Source organism: Lepidochelys olivacea (genome assembly GCF_965140295.1).
Source record: "Lepidochelys olivacea isolate rLepOli2 genome assembly, chromosome: 1".
In the NCBI taxonomy this organism is placed as follows: domain Eukaryota; kingdom Metazoa; phylum Chordata; order Testudines; family Cheloniidae; genus Lepidochelys; species Lepidochelys olivacea.
In genome coordinates this window covers 118465408-118480041 of record NC_140411.1, presented here as the reverse complement: position 1 = coordinate 118480041, position 14634 = coordinate 118465408, and the positions used below count along the sequence as shown (strand labels likewise).

At 48.1% G+C, this 14634-nt stretch overlaps 1 protein-coding gene across 1 annotated transcript in view; it reads left to right on the top strand.

Annotated features, from left to right (window-relative positions):
* Positions 1 to 14634, top strand: part of SLC9A4 (solute carrier family 9 member A4) — a gene marked incomplete at its 5' end in the record, with an annotated part of 53978 nt that overhangs the window by 19750 nt on the left and 19594 nt on the right. Inside the window, 3 exons of the mRNA XM_084613836.1 lie at positions 3357 to 3559; positions 4459 to 4545; positions 6307 to 6377. Of these exons, the coding sequence (XP_084469962.1) occupies positions 3357 to 3559; positions 4459 to 4545; positions 6307 to 6377 (361 nt within the window). The remainder of the gene's footprint in view (positions 1 to 3356; positions 3560 to 4458; positions 4546 to 6306; positions 6378 to 14634) is intronic.

Below are 14634 nucleotides of genomic sequence, written 5' to 3'. Positions count from 1 at the left end.
AGGCTGGCCCTGTTATTACTATGTTTATTTAGGTAAGTGGGCTTCATAATGGTTTCATTTTAGAATGTGGTTAATTTACCAATAGAACGAGATCCTGAATGGTTCCTTATCTATTTTTGGCAATTTGAATGTATCTCAGCAATTTTAATCAGAGAGAGAATATTAGCTATTTAAATTTATTCTTAAAGTAAATAAAGGACTATACACTGAATCGAGATCCCAGCCCTTTGGCACCACTCCTGTAAAGCCCTTCCCTTAGCTCAGGTGGCACGGGTGGAGGAAATCTCCAGGTGAGGTAAAACTCGCATAACCAGCTTTACCCCAGCCCTTCCCAAGCTCTCCAGTGGTTAGGGTGAGCTGGTCCCATGGTCAAAATGGAAAAGGTGTGGCAGAACACTCATGATCCCTGGCTAGCAACCCAGCCCTGAGGCTGCTCTGACGTACGCTGGTAGTTGAATTGGCTCCTGGTACTCCAGGATTGGGGAAGTGGAGAGGTAGCATACAGCTAACTTTGCCCCAGAGCCAGATCCTAAGATTGGGCACAGTGTAAATTTAAGTGTTACTACTAATGGGGCACAATTCCCAAAACTAGCTAGTAAGTACACTGCATTCAGACACCATTATTCCTTATTTGTATGTTATTTTATATATCACTGAATGAAACGGGTCCTATGGAAAAAATAGTATGTGTCATGTAATTAAAGATCGTACCAAAATGCTTATGCACAAGGGGGCAGATTAAAATTGCAGAGGCAACCTTAGATTTAGCATTTCTTAATTTCTGAGTACTTTAGACTTTGCAAACTTAATGCATGATTTTATTGTGCAGTTATCTCCATTTTTTAAATAAAGCAAACTGAAAAAACACATTCCATCATATTGACACCCAAGTGGTCAGTCAGGTTAGAACCTTTCTATCCACCTCACAGATCTCTGCCACTTGAACTGATAGAGGACATCAACCTACTATTGCTATGTGGCCCAGCAGTAGAGGGGTATAAGATTTTGCCAGTGGATTTCACAGATATTTGCTGACAGTAGAGAAATGGTGAATCTTGGGGATCTTCCAGATTCAGGAGGGGAGCGTGCTCTAGTGGGTACAGACTCTTCTGCCCTCTGCTCTTAAGTGTGACCCCTTCTGCTCCATCCCCCACAACCTGCCCCCATCCCAACTGTGTCTCTTTGCCACCCCTGGCTCCTTATCCCACTCCATTCTCCTCTCCTCAGGCTTGAACCAGAGTTCTAGTCTCCACCTCTTGACTTGCAGACTGAGCCCCAATCTCCCTGTCCACTCCCAGTTTCTCTCCTTCCCTACATCTGATCCCAGTTTACTTGCCCAGCCAGTCCCAGTCTCCTCCCCTGTCTGCAGCTCCTCATACAGTCTCACTGTTCCTCCCTTGCAGCCAACTGAGACCCAGCCTCCCTGCCCCAGCTGTCTTCACTGAATCCCTGTCCAAGGCTCCCAGTCATAGGCTGGGACTGGTTGAGCAAGAAGACTATGACTGGGAGCCAGAAAAGAGGAAGAAAGTCTTCTTGCCTAACCAGTCCCAGCCTTTCTCCCTCTCTTTCCTGGCTCCCAGTCAATCTCAGTGCCCAGATGTTCCCAGTTTTTCTCCCCCTCTTTAGTCTCCTTGTCTCCATCTGCTCTTCTCCCTCCTCGATTCAGCTTTTGTCCCTTCTGCATTCAAATTAGGTGGTTTTCTTCTCTGCACTGCATGGGTGCCAGCAGGAGGGGTTGCAGAGACCACAGGAGAGAGGCTCTGTGCTCTCTGTTCCAAGGCCTGGCCTCACCCTGGGAGCAGTTGGGATTTGCCACTATAGGGAAATTCCAGCTTTGCTCCTGTAGCCCTGGTCTGGAGCATGCTCATTATCTCTGTGGGGATGGTGCAGGTACAGCCTGGTCACAATTGGAATAGTGAGAGGATGGACTAGGTTCAATTACTCTTTGATGGTCCATGCAGTCTGCTCAATGCTAGGAGCTGAGAGAGGCTGGAGCATGCTCAGTGAGGATGGAATCCTCTGAGAGTTTAAGGGGGAAAAAAAGTCTGAGCATGTGAAAACTGAGATTTTACAATTTTATAACTTTGCCACATGCAAGCAATTTTTAATAGGGACAGCAAAAGGCACATCCCTGACACAAAGGCCACCTCCCTACTAATTTCAAGGCCCTGTTCCAACACATGGGGGTTCTAGAGTTTTTCAAATAAAAGGTCACCAGTCACCCTGAGTTGGACACCCAGCATGGAAAACTTCAGCCCAAATGGATGAAGTTTGACAAAGCTATAAGCAACTGGAAACAGGATCTCATAATGGGAAGTGACATGCAACCTTTGTAGTGTTGAGACCCACCTATAATAATACAATAAGCTTATTATAGTGTTGATTTATAAAATGGATTTTTTCTAATTATAACTATTCATTATTTACATGTGCTAAATATGAAACATAGATACAAGGGCATTTCATTAATAAAATAAAGCTGTTGGAAAAGGACCCAAGAGGGTAATGGGGGGGAGGGGGGGAAAGCAAGCAACTAAATATACTGTAGGCAGAAACTGCAGTCCACACCCAGCCACATAGAATCATAGGGTTAGAAGGGACCGCAAGGGTCACCTCTGTTATATAGAGGGTCACATTAATTTTACCTTTAATTAAACGCAAAACAAATTAGGAGAATTAAGCAGCTTCCACTATAGCCGTTTTGTTACCGAGTACCTTTAAAGGGAGTCAGTGAAGAGCACTGGACTGCAACTCAGGAGTCCTGGACTCTATTCCCAGCTCTGCCCCTGGTTTGCTGGGTGATCTTTGGTATGTCTTTCCATCTCTGTTACTCATTGATACTGAACTTTTCCGTCTTTTTCATCAGTATATTATATGCAACTGTCAAAACTGTTCAAACACACTGGTCTTCTACTGTGTGGGGAAAGTGTCTGGAGTAACTTAGAAGGGGACCAAAATGCATTGGAGTGAAAGGGAAGAAGAAATGCTTAAAAGAACATTATAGGGGAAAAAGTAGGAAGAGATCTTATCTAGGATGTCATCAGATAACCTCAGTGGAAGACCTGTCTAAAATACAAATGGTGGTGGATAATATCACTTATTTCATCTTCTGATCCTACTCAGCAAAGTAAAATACAAAACATTTAGAAACCTACATTAGAAGATTGTGTTAATTGCTCATAAGGAGGCATCACATTTATAGTATATTTAAAAATAGCTCAAAAATGAGCAGAAAAGTTACAAGCACCCACAATTGCAAAGAAAACAGTGTTCACAGCTTAAAGGCTAAAGATGCTGTTGCACTTAAAGTATTTCTCTTTGTAACTTGGTTAACAATAGTTTTTCCTCCCTCCTAGGTGTGTTTGCTCTCTTTTATATCAGCAACAAGTTTCGGACTTATCCCTTCACCATTAAAGACCAGCTCATTATTGCCTACAGTGGCCTTCGAGGAGCCAGTAGTTTCTCTCTTGCATTTTTGCTTCCTAGGTATCTCTTCCCTAGAAAGAACATGTTCATTACAGCTACTCTTGTAGTTATATATTTCACTGTGTTCATTCAGGTAAGCAGGTTTCATAATGGGTTCATTTCATACAACAGAGATGCTTAGAGGCTTCATAGTTAAGCTTGCACTGAGATTTGCACTTAAATCAGGATTAAATCCTTCTATTTTATACTTTAGTTGCTGGATAGAGTCTCCAGATGTAACACAATAACCCTTTGCTCTATTATTTAACTGAAACTATAAGAAAAAAATTTTTAGTAACTGCACCACTGAAAGTATTTAAAAAACAGATTCCCTTAAAAATTCTTCTGAAAATGTTCCAATTTTCTACTTCACCTTGTACTCTGATATACAAGAGTAGTCGTTCCCCTTGTGTCATAACTAGAGCTATGCAGGATGGAAATTTCATTTTGTGAAGGGTTTTGTGATTTCAACATTTATCTTTGTTCTGATTAGGAATGAAACCCCACAATTTAGAAATTCTCTACAAATGAAAATCCTTAAAAAAAACTGTTTGGGGTGAATCATTTTGTTTTGATATAATCTTTTAAACAATTATATTACCTTATAGTATACAGTTTTAAAAATCAAAACATTTCTTTCAAAAACTGTCAAAGCAGGATGCTTTGATATTGTTGAAACTATTTTTTCCCTCTGGAATGAAATATTAGCTTGGTATGAGTGATTAGCAGGCCAGGTAGTTTACAGAAACTAATTCTTACAGTTGGTTAGAAAATGTTGATGAAAATGTAATTTTGATTTGAAAGAAAAAGGACACTTTTTCCCAGAAATTGTTCTCCAGCTCCATTTTCTAACCAGCCCAACTAACAACAAATAAGCCCTGTATTCTAGACACAGTTTTCATGGTTGATTAAAAAATAGTCACTTCATCTTTTGCCTTTTACATGCTTGTTTCAAACAATAATTAACTTTCTCACTCATTTTTCTAAATACAGGGAATCACAATTGGTCCATTGGTCAAGTATCTAGATGTTAAAAAGACCAACAAGAAAGAGTCTATCAATGAAGAGGTTCATGTACGAGTAAGTTGTCTTTATTGATGAACTGTATCCTAGAACGGTTTCAGAGTAGCAGCCGTGTTAGTCTGTATTCGCAAAAAGAAAAGGAGGACTTGTGGCACCTTAGAGACTAACCAATTTATTTGAGCATAAGCTTTCGTGAGCTACAGCTCACTTCATCGGATGCATGTATGCTAGAAAGAGAATGAATGGGATTTCCAAATTAGCTCAAGAGAGTTAGGCACCCAGTTCCCATTGAAATTCATTGGGCAAATAAGCCACTTAGGCTCCTTTGCAAATCCCAACCAAAATATCGTAATAAAAATATTGGTGTAAAGTAATATCTGACATCCTCTGGATATGGATGCCACCTCATTATAATTTCAAAACTACAGAACGGAACTTTTTATAAAGGCAAAACAATGGAACAATGTAGCAATCGGATTCCAGCCTTTCTATCTTGACATTTTGTTGCTATTAAGAAAAATCCCAGCACCATAACAATAGTCAGGTTTGAAAAATCCACTCACCAGCTCACACATAGTGTATATCCACACTGCAATCAGTGATGTGACTGCAGCACAGAGACATACCCAAGCAAGCTTTGATCTAGCTAGCTGGAATGATAATAGCAGCAAAGCTGCAGCAGCGTGGGTTTAACTGCTCAACTACATACCCAGGTGGGCTTGTACAGTCTGTGCTGTTGCGGCTTCACATGCTATGGTTATTCCAGCGAGGTTAGGTCAAAGCTAGCTCAGATTAGGTCTACATGTGCTGCAGTCACCCCTCTGATTGCAGTGTAGACACAACCATAGTGAGCAGGCATCTTTCCCAGCAAGTGCCACCAACTTCTGCAAAATCCAAGTTCTCATTAAAGTGTTTCTTGTCCTTATGCTTGAGAAGAAGGATTTCCAAATGTGAACCGAGTGTAAAATGAGGCAGAGAGTCATTTTCCTGAATCTGCAGTTAGGCCCCTTCATTGTCTCCACTGCTGCTTATACTATGCCAAGCAGCAATGGAGCAGAGATGTGGCTCATCCCATTACCATCTTTTGACCAGCCTCAGTGCATACTAAAAACAGAAAAGTTTTAAATCAGGGTTCTCTGGTTTGTTGATTAAAAGTGAATAAAACCTCAGGATTCATTCTGAAAGACGCTCAGTCATTTTGGAAGATTTATTTTCTTCTGAAACATTTTACTTTAAGTATATTAAGTCCCATAATACGTACAGGTAGGATAGAGGGAAGGTTGTTAAACTAGCTTAACAAAACACTTAAACGTGGTTACATTTACCCATGAGTAGTCCCACTGAAATTAATGGGACTACTATATGTATAAAGTTAAGCACATATGTAGATGTTAGCAGCTAACTTTAATTTGACCTGAAATTAACCTCAGTGCTTTTATCTTTATATTGAAGCTAGATATGATTTTATCTAAAATAGTATTACTTACAGTAATTTGACTGTCATAACTGGACTTTTAAAGCTGTTTCTCCTGAGGTCCCACCTTATTGTGCTGAAAACACATCAATGTGCCTGTAAATTCTGGTAATTAGTAGCAGAGTTACTTGTATTGATCTTTTTATTTTTCCATAAGATTGTCTGATCTGAGACCTTGGCATATCGGGAAGTTTGTCTGGATTTTTATAAAATTTTAGATTTTCTATGTTGTTTAATTTGAATCAGTATCTAAATTTCTTAGAATCTGATCTTCAATTGCCGAAGAATTGTTTTGACATTGATATCATGTTATCACCATTGGTTTGTTGTATTTTTTTCTCTAGATGATGGATCACTTGAAGGCTGGAATTGAAGATATATGTGGGCATTGGAGTCACTCTCAACTGAGAGACAAGTAAGAATATTTTATTATACCAGACAGTAATTAAACAATTTAGCTGTGACCTACTGATCTACTCAAAGGTAAATACAGTAGGAAATTCACTTTGTGCTCTCAGAAGGTTAGATTAGAATGAAAATATTAGGGATATGCACCATATCCTGTTCTAAAATATAACCCGAGCTCTTGAGTAATCATCATCTTTCGGCGTGCAACATTCATATGTTTCACTGCTGTGCTTCCTCAAAGAGGAGGAGCATGACATGCACTCTCATGCCATGTGCACGCGAAAGCCTGCAAACAAGGCCTAAATGTAAACTTAACGTTCTTCAAAGTGGCCCTTTAAATTGCAAGCTGCTTGAGGCATGGATCTGTCATTTTATTTGAATGTAAGTCACTGTGCAAACATATGGGACAAAAGTAATAATAATAATTTTTTTTCCCCTGGTCTCAGAATTATACTGCCTTCTGTATCTAGGCGAGAGCACACAAATGATGTTTCCATTAACTTAATAAAGGAATTATATGAGAGCAGCATTATACCTTCGATGGATAGATGAGACAATTTGTGATGTTGACTTGATTTCTAAATTGCAATTTGATTTGTAACCTTTACATTATCAGATCTGAATGTGGAGATATACATATGATCATCAGTCTGCCCAATACCTCTGCAAGCTCAGATGGTTGCTATATAGCAGTAATGCAAACCTTTAGGAGGTGGAATATCTTTTCTGCCTGAGAGACAGCCTTCATTTCAATAAATTTATGAACTATAGAATTCATATGTAATGGACTAAAAATGGCCTTCCAGAGAATCTATTGAGGATAACAGTGGTGCATAGGCAATAGAATTCCCTATTTGAAGCCACAGACGCAGTTGAAGGCATTGCAATTGAGATAAATTGAATATCAGTCACTTCCCTCAGATCCACCCAATAGACCTGATAGGAGGAGACTATGAATACTACTAGTAAGTTACTGTTTCAGTCAAGGTAAAGGCTAAAGAAACACATCATATGAAAATATTTATATGGGAGTCATAAAAATGAAGGTATTCCTTGTATTATAAGTAATAGGCTTTTAAGAATTGATTACCTTGGTTAACTGACACTCAAGCTAACTTCCTGTGGACTAGAGAGCTCGGCAGAGCATCCTTGTTCATAGAACAAAGCAGAGCTATGTACAGTCTTCTGTTATAGCAACAAATATTAAAAACAGTTGCTTATTATAAGAAATTGTATAAACGCTGTACTGATTTTCATAACACTCTAAAGCACAGTTCTCTGCTAGCAAACTACCCCATAGAAAAAAAATTATAAGAAGAGCTGCTGCTATTTTGTTAGGCTAATGCCTGAAAGTCAGTACACGCCTCAACACACACACTCAAACTGGTGTATGCAGCACATTAGTGGTATATTATAATATGCAGCATGCATACACACATAATTTTGTAGTCCATTCAATTTCTCTGGCATTCAGAATATTAGGACATATATATTTTCCCCTAATTGTCAGGATTCAAAATGATCAGCAACATAATGGGACCTAACTACTGGGCCATTTAGAACATTATTGGTGTCTGGCTGAATAGGCCGGCATTGCTTGTAAGTGCAGCAGCTGCTGCTGTTATACCTTATTAGAATACAACACTTGTACAAGAGCATGAAAGACTGGCCCCTTTTTTCTCTTCATACAATTGTGGTGATGCTATATGCTAACACTCACCCAACCTTCTTTTTGCTATGATAGCAGCTTGTTTCTTTCTTTTGTATAGCAAATTTACCATCCTTGTGGACCAGTAGGCCATGCCCTTTGTCCTCCAACAGGTTTCTGTTCACTGGTCCTTCAGTAGGCCGCCACGGGTGCCTACAATTTGGATTCAGTTTCCAACGCGCAATTATATATTGTGGCAGAGCTCCAACCTTGTCCCTGGGGGTCCCACACTTCCAAGTGGTTTATGCAACCCTCTACATACCCCTTCTCTCTGTAGGGCCAGGGATACAGTCTACTGAGCCCTTTTCATCATAAGCTAGCAAGGAGGTTTGTGAGAGAACTCCCATAGTCTCTGTTGCTCCTACAGCCTCATACCAAAACAGTTTAGCCTCCTGTCATGATAGGGGCCTGCTTCCCCCCCCCAGGAGGTGTTTCTGTAGTGGTGGGTTGTGGGAAACTCAGGGTTCTGGTCCAGGGACCTTAATGGTAGCAGCTGTTGGCAGCCAACCTGTCACTGCTAGAGTTGCTATATTTCTCTGGGCCACTTCCCCACAGCTCTCCTGCTTCTCCCTTACCAGTAACTTGAGGGTGTCTTCATTAACCAGCCCTTCAACTGTACTTCCTCTCCACTGGCTCCCTAGCTCTCCTCTACCTGACTGGAGTGAGCCCTTTTATAGTATCAGAGGGGCCTTAATTAGAGTCAGGTGGTCACATTAGCTTAATGGCCTCACCTGACTCTTTGCAGGTTAACTGGAGTCAGGTGTTCTCATTAGCCTAGAGCAGCCCCTGCTCTGGTCAGTCAGGGAACAGAAAATTGTTAATCTAGTGGCCTTTTGTTACTCAGCTGTACCCAACTGGCCTGGAGGGAGATAGAAGACTGTTGCTGGGCCCTGGGCTCTTGCTGCTCCAGCTACTCCCCTGGCTGGGCCAGACACCCCCCCTCACCCCTTTTCTGCTACCTGGTTGCTGGCTAGCCACTGGACCCCCCACCTTTTGTTGCTACTGCTACAGCCCCTTGGGGGGGGGGGCTATTGGCCTGCTCCCGAGAGGAGGGAAGTGAGGGACCCCAGCCCTGGTTGTTGCTGCTGCAGACACCACCACTGTCACCTGTGAGAGGTCCTTTCTGCCTGCCTGGCCACTGGACTGCTGTCTGGAGCTGCTAGAACCTGAAAGAGGAGAAGAAGAGGACCATCTGCTGCTGGGGGAGTGCACAGAGACTCTGCAGACCAGTGTGGAAGAGGCCTTAAGACTGAGTAACTTTTGAACTGTGCTCTTGTGGTTGGGGTCTTGACTGTGTTTGTGGGGACACGGGGTGTAGCATTGAGCCTGCCCCCTGGTTCATCTGTGTCCTCCCCCCAAACCCCCACCACCGTCATCGCTGCCCCCTCCGCCACCCCCAGTGGACACTTACCATCTGCCACAAACTCCTGCCTCTGGGACTCCGCTGCTTGCTTGGCTTGCCACAGCCTCTTCCACCATTTGGGCCTGAAGCAGCAGCCAGCCCAAACTGACTTCTGGGCGCATGTGCCCCCCCCTTTGGACTGACCCCCTCCAGCAAGCCCCCAGCTTTGCCCCTTGCAGTCTTTTGCCCCCCCTTTTGCCCCAGCCCCTTGCTAGCCTCAGTTTGTTTGCCTGCCCCACCCGTTTCCTTCTGCAGCTTTTGTTTGTTTGTCCTGCCCCAGCCTCTGAAGCTAGCCCCTTGGTTCCTCTGCCCCACCCCCAGCCTGGTTGTTCCCCTCTGCCTGCGGTCTCCCTTCCCCTGATTACTTCCTCCCCTTGTGCGCCCATGCCCCCTTCCATGTGCTTGTGCCCCTCCCCTGTTTGAGTTTGCCCATCTCACGCACCCCCCAACGTTGTTATAACCCCTCTCCTCTAGTGCAGGCGGGGATACTGCCGGGCATGGGAGAGGGCCCGCCCCAGGAGGAGTCTTCCCTCCCTTCTGTTGCCCCACCGTTACCTCCCTGAGTCGCTGAGCCATCGCCCCTGCCCCCTGACTCGACCCCTGCTAGCCAGCCCCCTGATGATGCTATGGCCCTACAGAAGATAGTCCACCTCCTGCTGCCGTGGCTGCCAAACCCACCATGGAGCCTGGGCCCAGCATCGCTGAGAGCCCCCTTCCCACCCCCCGAACCCCTGAGCCTGACCGGGAGGTGTCACGCCCTAGTTGCTCGGCTTCTGGAGCCCAGAATCTCGCCCCTGTCCCTGCCCCTGTTCTTGATCCTGGCCCTGGCCTTGCCCCTGATGCTGACCCTGTCCCTAGCCTCTCCACCTCCCATGATGTTATTGCCACCCCTGGGGCTGTCTCCTTCCCTTTTCCAGCAGATGACCCCCAGGGAGCGGCCTTTGTGTTTCCCTGTCCTGACCCACTAGGGGCTGCTATTTTTCCTCTGCCATCCCCCATTGAGCTGGAGCCTGAGGCAGGCTGTGTGGCACCGGCCCATGGGGTGCCATGTTGGGGGTCCACCCCTTGCCTGCAAGTCTTGGTGGGCCATGCGGCTGTGCCAGGGGCTCCACAAGAGGACGGTCAGGGGCCAGTGACCCACCCCCACATACGCTGCGAGGAGAGCTGCGGGACTTCCTTGAAGATGCCCGTGGCTCCCGCAACAAAGTGCAGCTCGCTCTCCAGCGATGCGGGGATTTTCATCAAATCCTTCCGGGCCGTGAGGGCCCTCGTGGGGGAGGGTAAAAGGACCAGGAAGCAGGGTGCCGCAGCCTACCAGCGGGTCCATAGCTTCCGTGACTCCTTGCTCACCTATGGAATAGGTCACGGTTTGCTGCGCAGCCCAATGGGGGCTGTAAGCATCCCTGCCAGCGAGGATCCCACCCCAGCCCTCCTCATGGCACCCATCAACTTTGCAACATTGAACACCTGGGGCTGTAGGATTGGTCTCCGCAGGTGTCGGGTGCTCTCCTTCCTTCAGGAGTGAGGCGTACTCTGGGGTTTTCCTGCAGGAGACCCATATGGATCCGGCTAGCCAAAGATAGCTGGCAGCTGGAATGGGGGGACAGGGTTTACTTTAGCCATCTCACAGTTCATACATCTGGAGTGGCTATCCTGTTCTCCCCCGACGTACGGCCCAAGGTGCTGGGGGTCATCAAGGTTGTGCCAGGCCTCTGGCTGCACCTCTGGGTCTGTATGGAGGGGCTCGTGGTCAACCTCATTAACGTCTATGCTCCGACATTGGGCCCGGAGCAGCTGCGTTTCTATCAGCAGGTGTCCGCCTTCCTTGACATCTTGGATCCTCACAAGTGCCTGGTCCTGTGCGGGGACTTTAACACAACCCTCGAGGAGTGGGACTGCTCGGAGCCCGAGCAGTGCCCGGCCACTGCTGATGTCCTCAGGGAGATTGTCGACCATCACTCCCTGATGGACGTCTGGCGCAACCACCACCCGGACAACATCTCAACGTTCACCTTTGTCTGGGTGGAAGCCCATCGGTCACGCCACTCCCGATTGGACTGAATCTATCTGTCACATTTCCATCTTTCACGGGCCCACTCCTCCAGCATCTGGCCGACCCCATTTTCAGATCATCATCTAGCCATTATGACGGCCTCTCTCTGTGAGGAGAGGCCGGGGCCGGCCTATTGGCATTTTAACAACGGCTTGCTGGAGGATGTGGGCTTCGTGGCATCCTTCTGGGAGTTCTGGCTGGCCTGGTGAGAGCAGAGGCATGTCTTTTCCTTGGCACGGCGGTGGTGGGACCTAGGGAAGGTGCGCGCCCGGCTCTTCTGCTGCGACTACACCCGGGGCTCCAGCCGACAGAGGGATGCGGCGATAGGGCAGTTGGAACAGGAGGTCTTAGAGCTGGAGAGGCTCCTGGCCGCCAGCCCCGAGGATCCATCCCTCTGCAAGGCGTGCCGGGAGAAGTGGGAGGAGCTTCAGGCCCTCGAGGACCATCGGGCCTGGGGTGCCTTTGTTCGATCCCAAATCTGCCTCCTTCAGGAGATGGATCGCGGCTCCTGCTTCTTCTACGCCCTGGAGAAAAATGGGGGGAGGGCCCAAGAAGCACGTCACCTACCTCCTAGCAGAGGATGGCACCCCCCTCATGGATCCAGTGGAGATGTGCGGGAGGGCCAGAACCTTCTATGCAGGCCTTTTCTCCCTGGATCTGACTGATCCTAACACTTGCAGAGTGCTCTGGGATGGGCTCCCGACGGTCAGTGCAGGCAACCGAGACTGGCTCTCGCTCTGGCTGAGTTCTTGGAAGCCCTCCGCCGCATGCCCACCAATAAATCTCTGGGCTTGAACGGGCTGACCGTGGAGTTCTACCGCATGTTCTGGGACATCCTCGGCCTGGACCTTGTCACCGTCTGGGCCAAGTCCTTTCAGAGTGGGGTCCTTCCTCTCTTGTGCAGACAAGCCGTGCTCACCTTATTGGCAAAGAAGGGGAACTCTGCAACTTACAGAATTGGCGTCCTGTCTTGCTCCTCAGCACGGACTACAAAGTCATAGCCAAAGCCATCTCGCTGCGGCTGGGGTCCGTGTTGGCAGACATGGTCCACCCAGACTGACCTACACCGTCCCGGGCCGTACCATCTTTGATAACCTTTATCTGGTCTGGGATCTTCTGGAGCTTGGGTGTAGGGATGGTCTGTCATTTGCCCTCCTGTCTTTGGATCAGGAGAAGGCATTCAACAGGGTGGATCACAGGTATCTCCTGGGCACTCTGTGAGCGTTAGGCTTTGGACCCCTGTTTATGGGCTTTTTCCAGGTGCTGTACACCTCCGTGGAGTGTCTGGTCAGGGCTCAACTGGACCCGACTGAGCCAGTCAGCTTTGGGCGGGGAGTACGGTAGGGGTTCCCCTCTGGCCAGCTGTACACTCCGGAGATTGAGCCTGTCCTTTGCCTCCTCCATTGGAGGCTAACGGGGTTGGTGCTCTGAGAGCCAGAGCTGAGGCTGGTCCTGTTGGCGTACGCTGACTACGTTCTTCTCGTGGTCCTGGACCCGGGCGACTTGGCAAGCCTCCATCTGCGCCAGGCTGTCTACTTGGCAGCCTCCTCTGCCTGGGTCAACTGGGTCAAGAGCTCTGGCCTGGTGGTTGGGGCCAGCTGGCAGGCGAGCTCCCTCCCACCTGCGCTTCAGGCCATCCGGTGGAGTGCGGGTCCGCTGCTCTATCTCGGCGTTTACCTTTCTGCCACGCATCCGTCTCCGCCGGAGAACTGGCACGGTTTAGCGGGCAGGGTGACAGAGCGGCTCAGAAATGGACAGGACTACTCTGGTGCCTCTCCCTCTGAGGGAGGGCACTGGCGCTCAATCAGTTAGTCCTATCCATGCTCTGGCACCAGCTCAACACCCTGGTCCCAACCCCGGATTTCCTGGCCAACCTCTGGTTGGTGATTCTGGAGTTCTTTTGGTCAGGAGTGCACTGGGTCTCTGCAGGGGTCCTCCACCTGCCCCTGGAGGAGGAAGGGCATGGCCTGAAGTGCCTTCCGCCTCCGTGCCCTGCAGAGGCTCCTTTATGGTACAGGTAGTCTGGTGTGGATCGTGCTGGCGCACGCCTTCCTACACCACTTCCGAGGGCTCCGATACGACCGGCAGCTCCTTTATCTCCATCCGAGAGGTCTTCTGTGAGACCTCTCCAGGCTGCCAGTCTTCTCCCAGGACCTCCTCTGGACCTGGAAACTATTCTCGGCAACCAGGTCCGTGGTGGCCACTGGGGGGGCAGATCTCCTCACGGAGCCCCTGCTATACAATCCCCAGCTCAGTGTGCAGGTGGCAGAGTCCCCCTCGGTGCGCCAGAGGCTGGTCCTGGCAGAAGTTACCAGAATCAGAGACCTCCTGGATTATGACCGGGGAGACTGGGAGGATCCCCTGACACTTGCTCAGCACATGGGGCTCTCCAGACCTTGTACTCCCCAACACGTACTTCAGGAGGTGAGGGCAGCTTTACCTCCCACTGGTCGGGTTTATCTCCACCAGGCCCTGCGAGAGGGCATGCCCCGCCCACCCTCCACCCCAGGCCCTCTGGACCTTTTCATCAGGCCTTTGCCTCATGGACCCAACCAGCCCCCCCCACCTCCTTCACCATGAGCCGTCTGCACGACTTGCAGCCGGTTCGTTTTCAGACTGCGCCAAAGAAACATCTATACACGCTCATGCTCCACACCCTTCACTTCCTCACCCGCACATCCCACCCCAACACAAAGTGGCGGGACCTCCTGCCATCTCTAGAGGGTGAGGAGCCCTTGTGGGTCAGCCTATACTCCACCCTGGTCCCGAGGCCCGCCGGGGATGTCGGTTGTCGGCTCCTTCACAGAGCTGTGAGCACAGGCGTGTACTTGGCCTAGTTTCCCCCCCCCCCCATCCCAGACACCTGTCCCTTCTGCAGTGTGAGGGAGACCCTGGTGCATGTTTACCTGGAGTGCTCCAGGTTGCAGCCCCTATTCCGGCTCCTCACTAATATTTTGTTACGTTTTTGGTTGCACTTTTCCCCTCACCTCCTTATCTATGCACTCCCTATCCATGGCCCCACAAAGCCACGGGACCTCCTGGTCAACCTCCTCCTGGCCCTGGCTAAAACGGCCCATCTATAAAACCAGGGAGAGGACGTT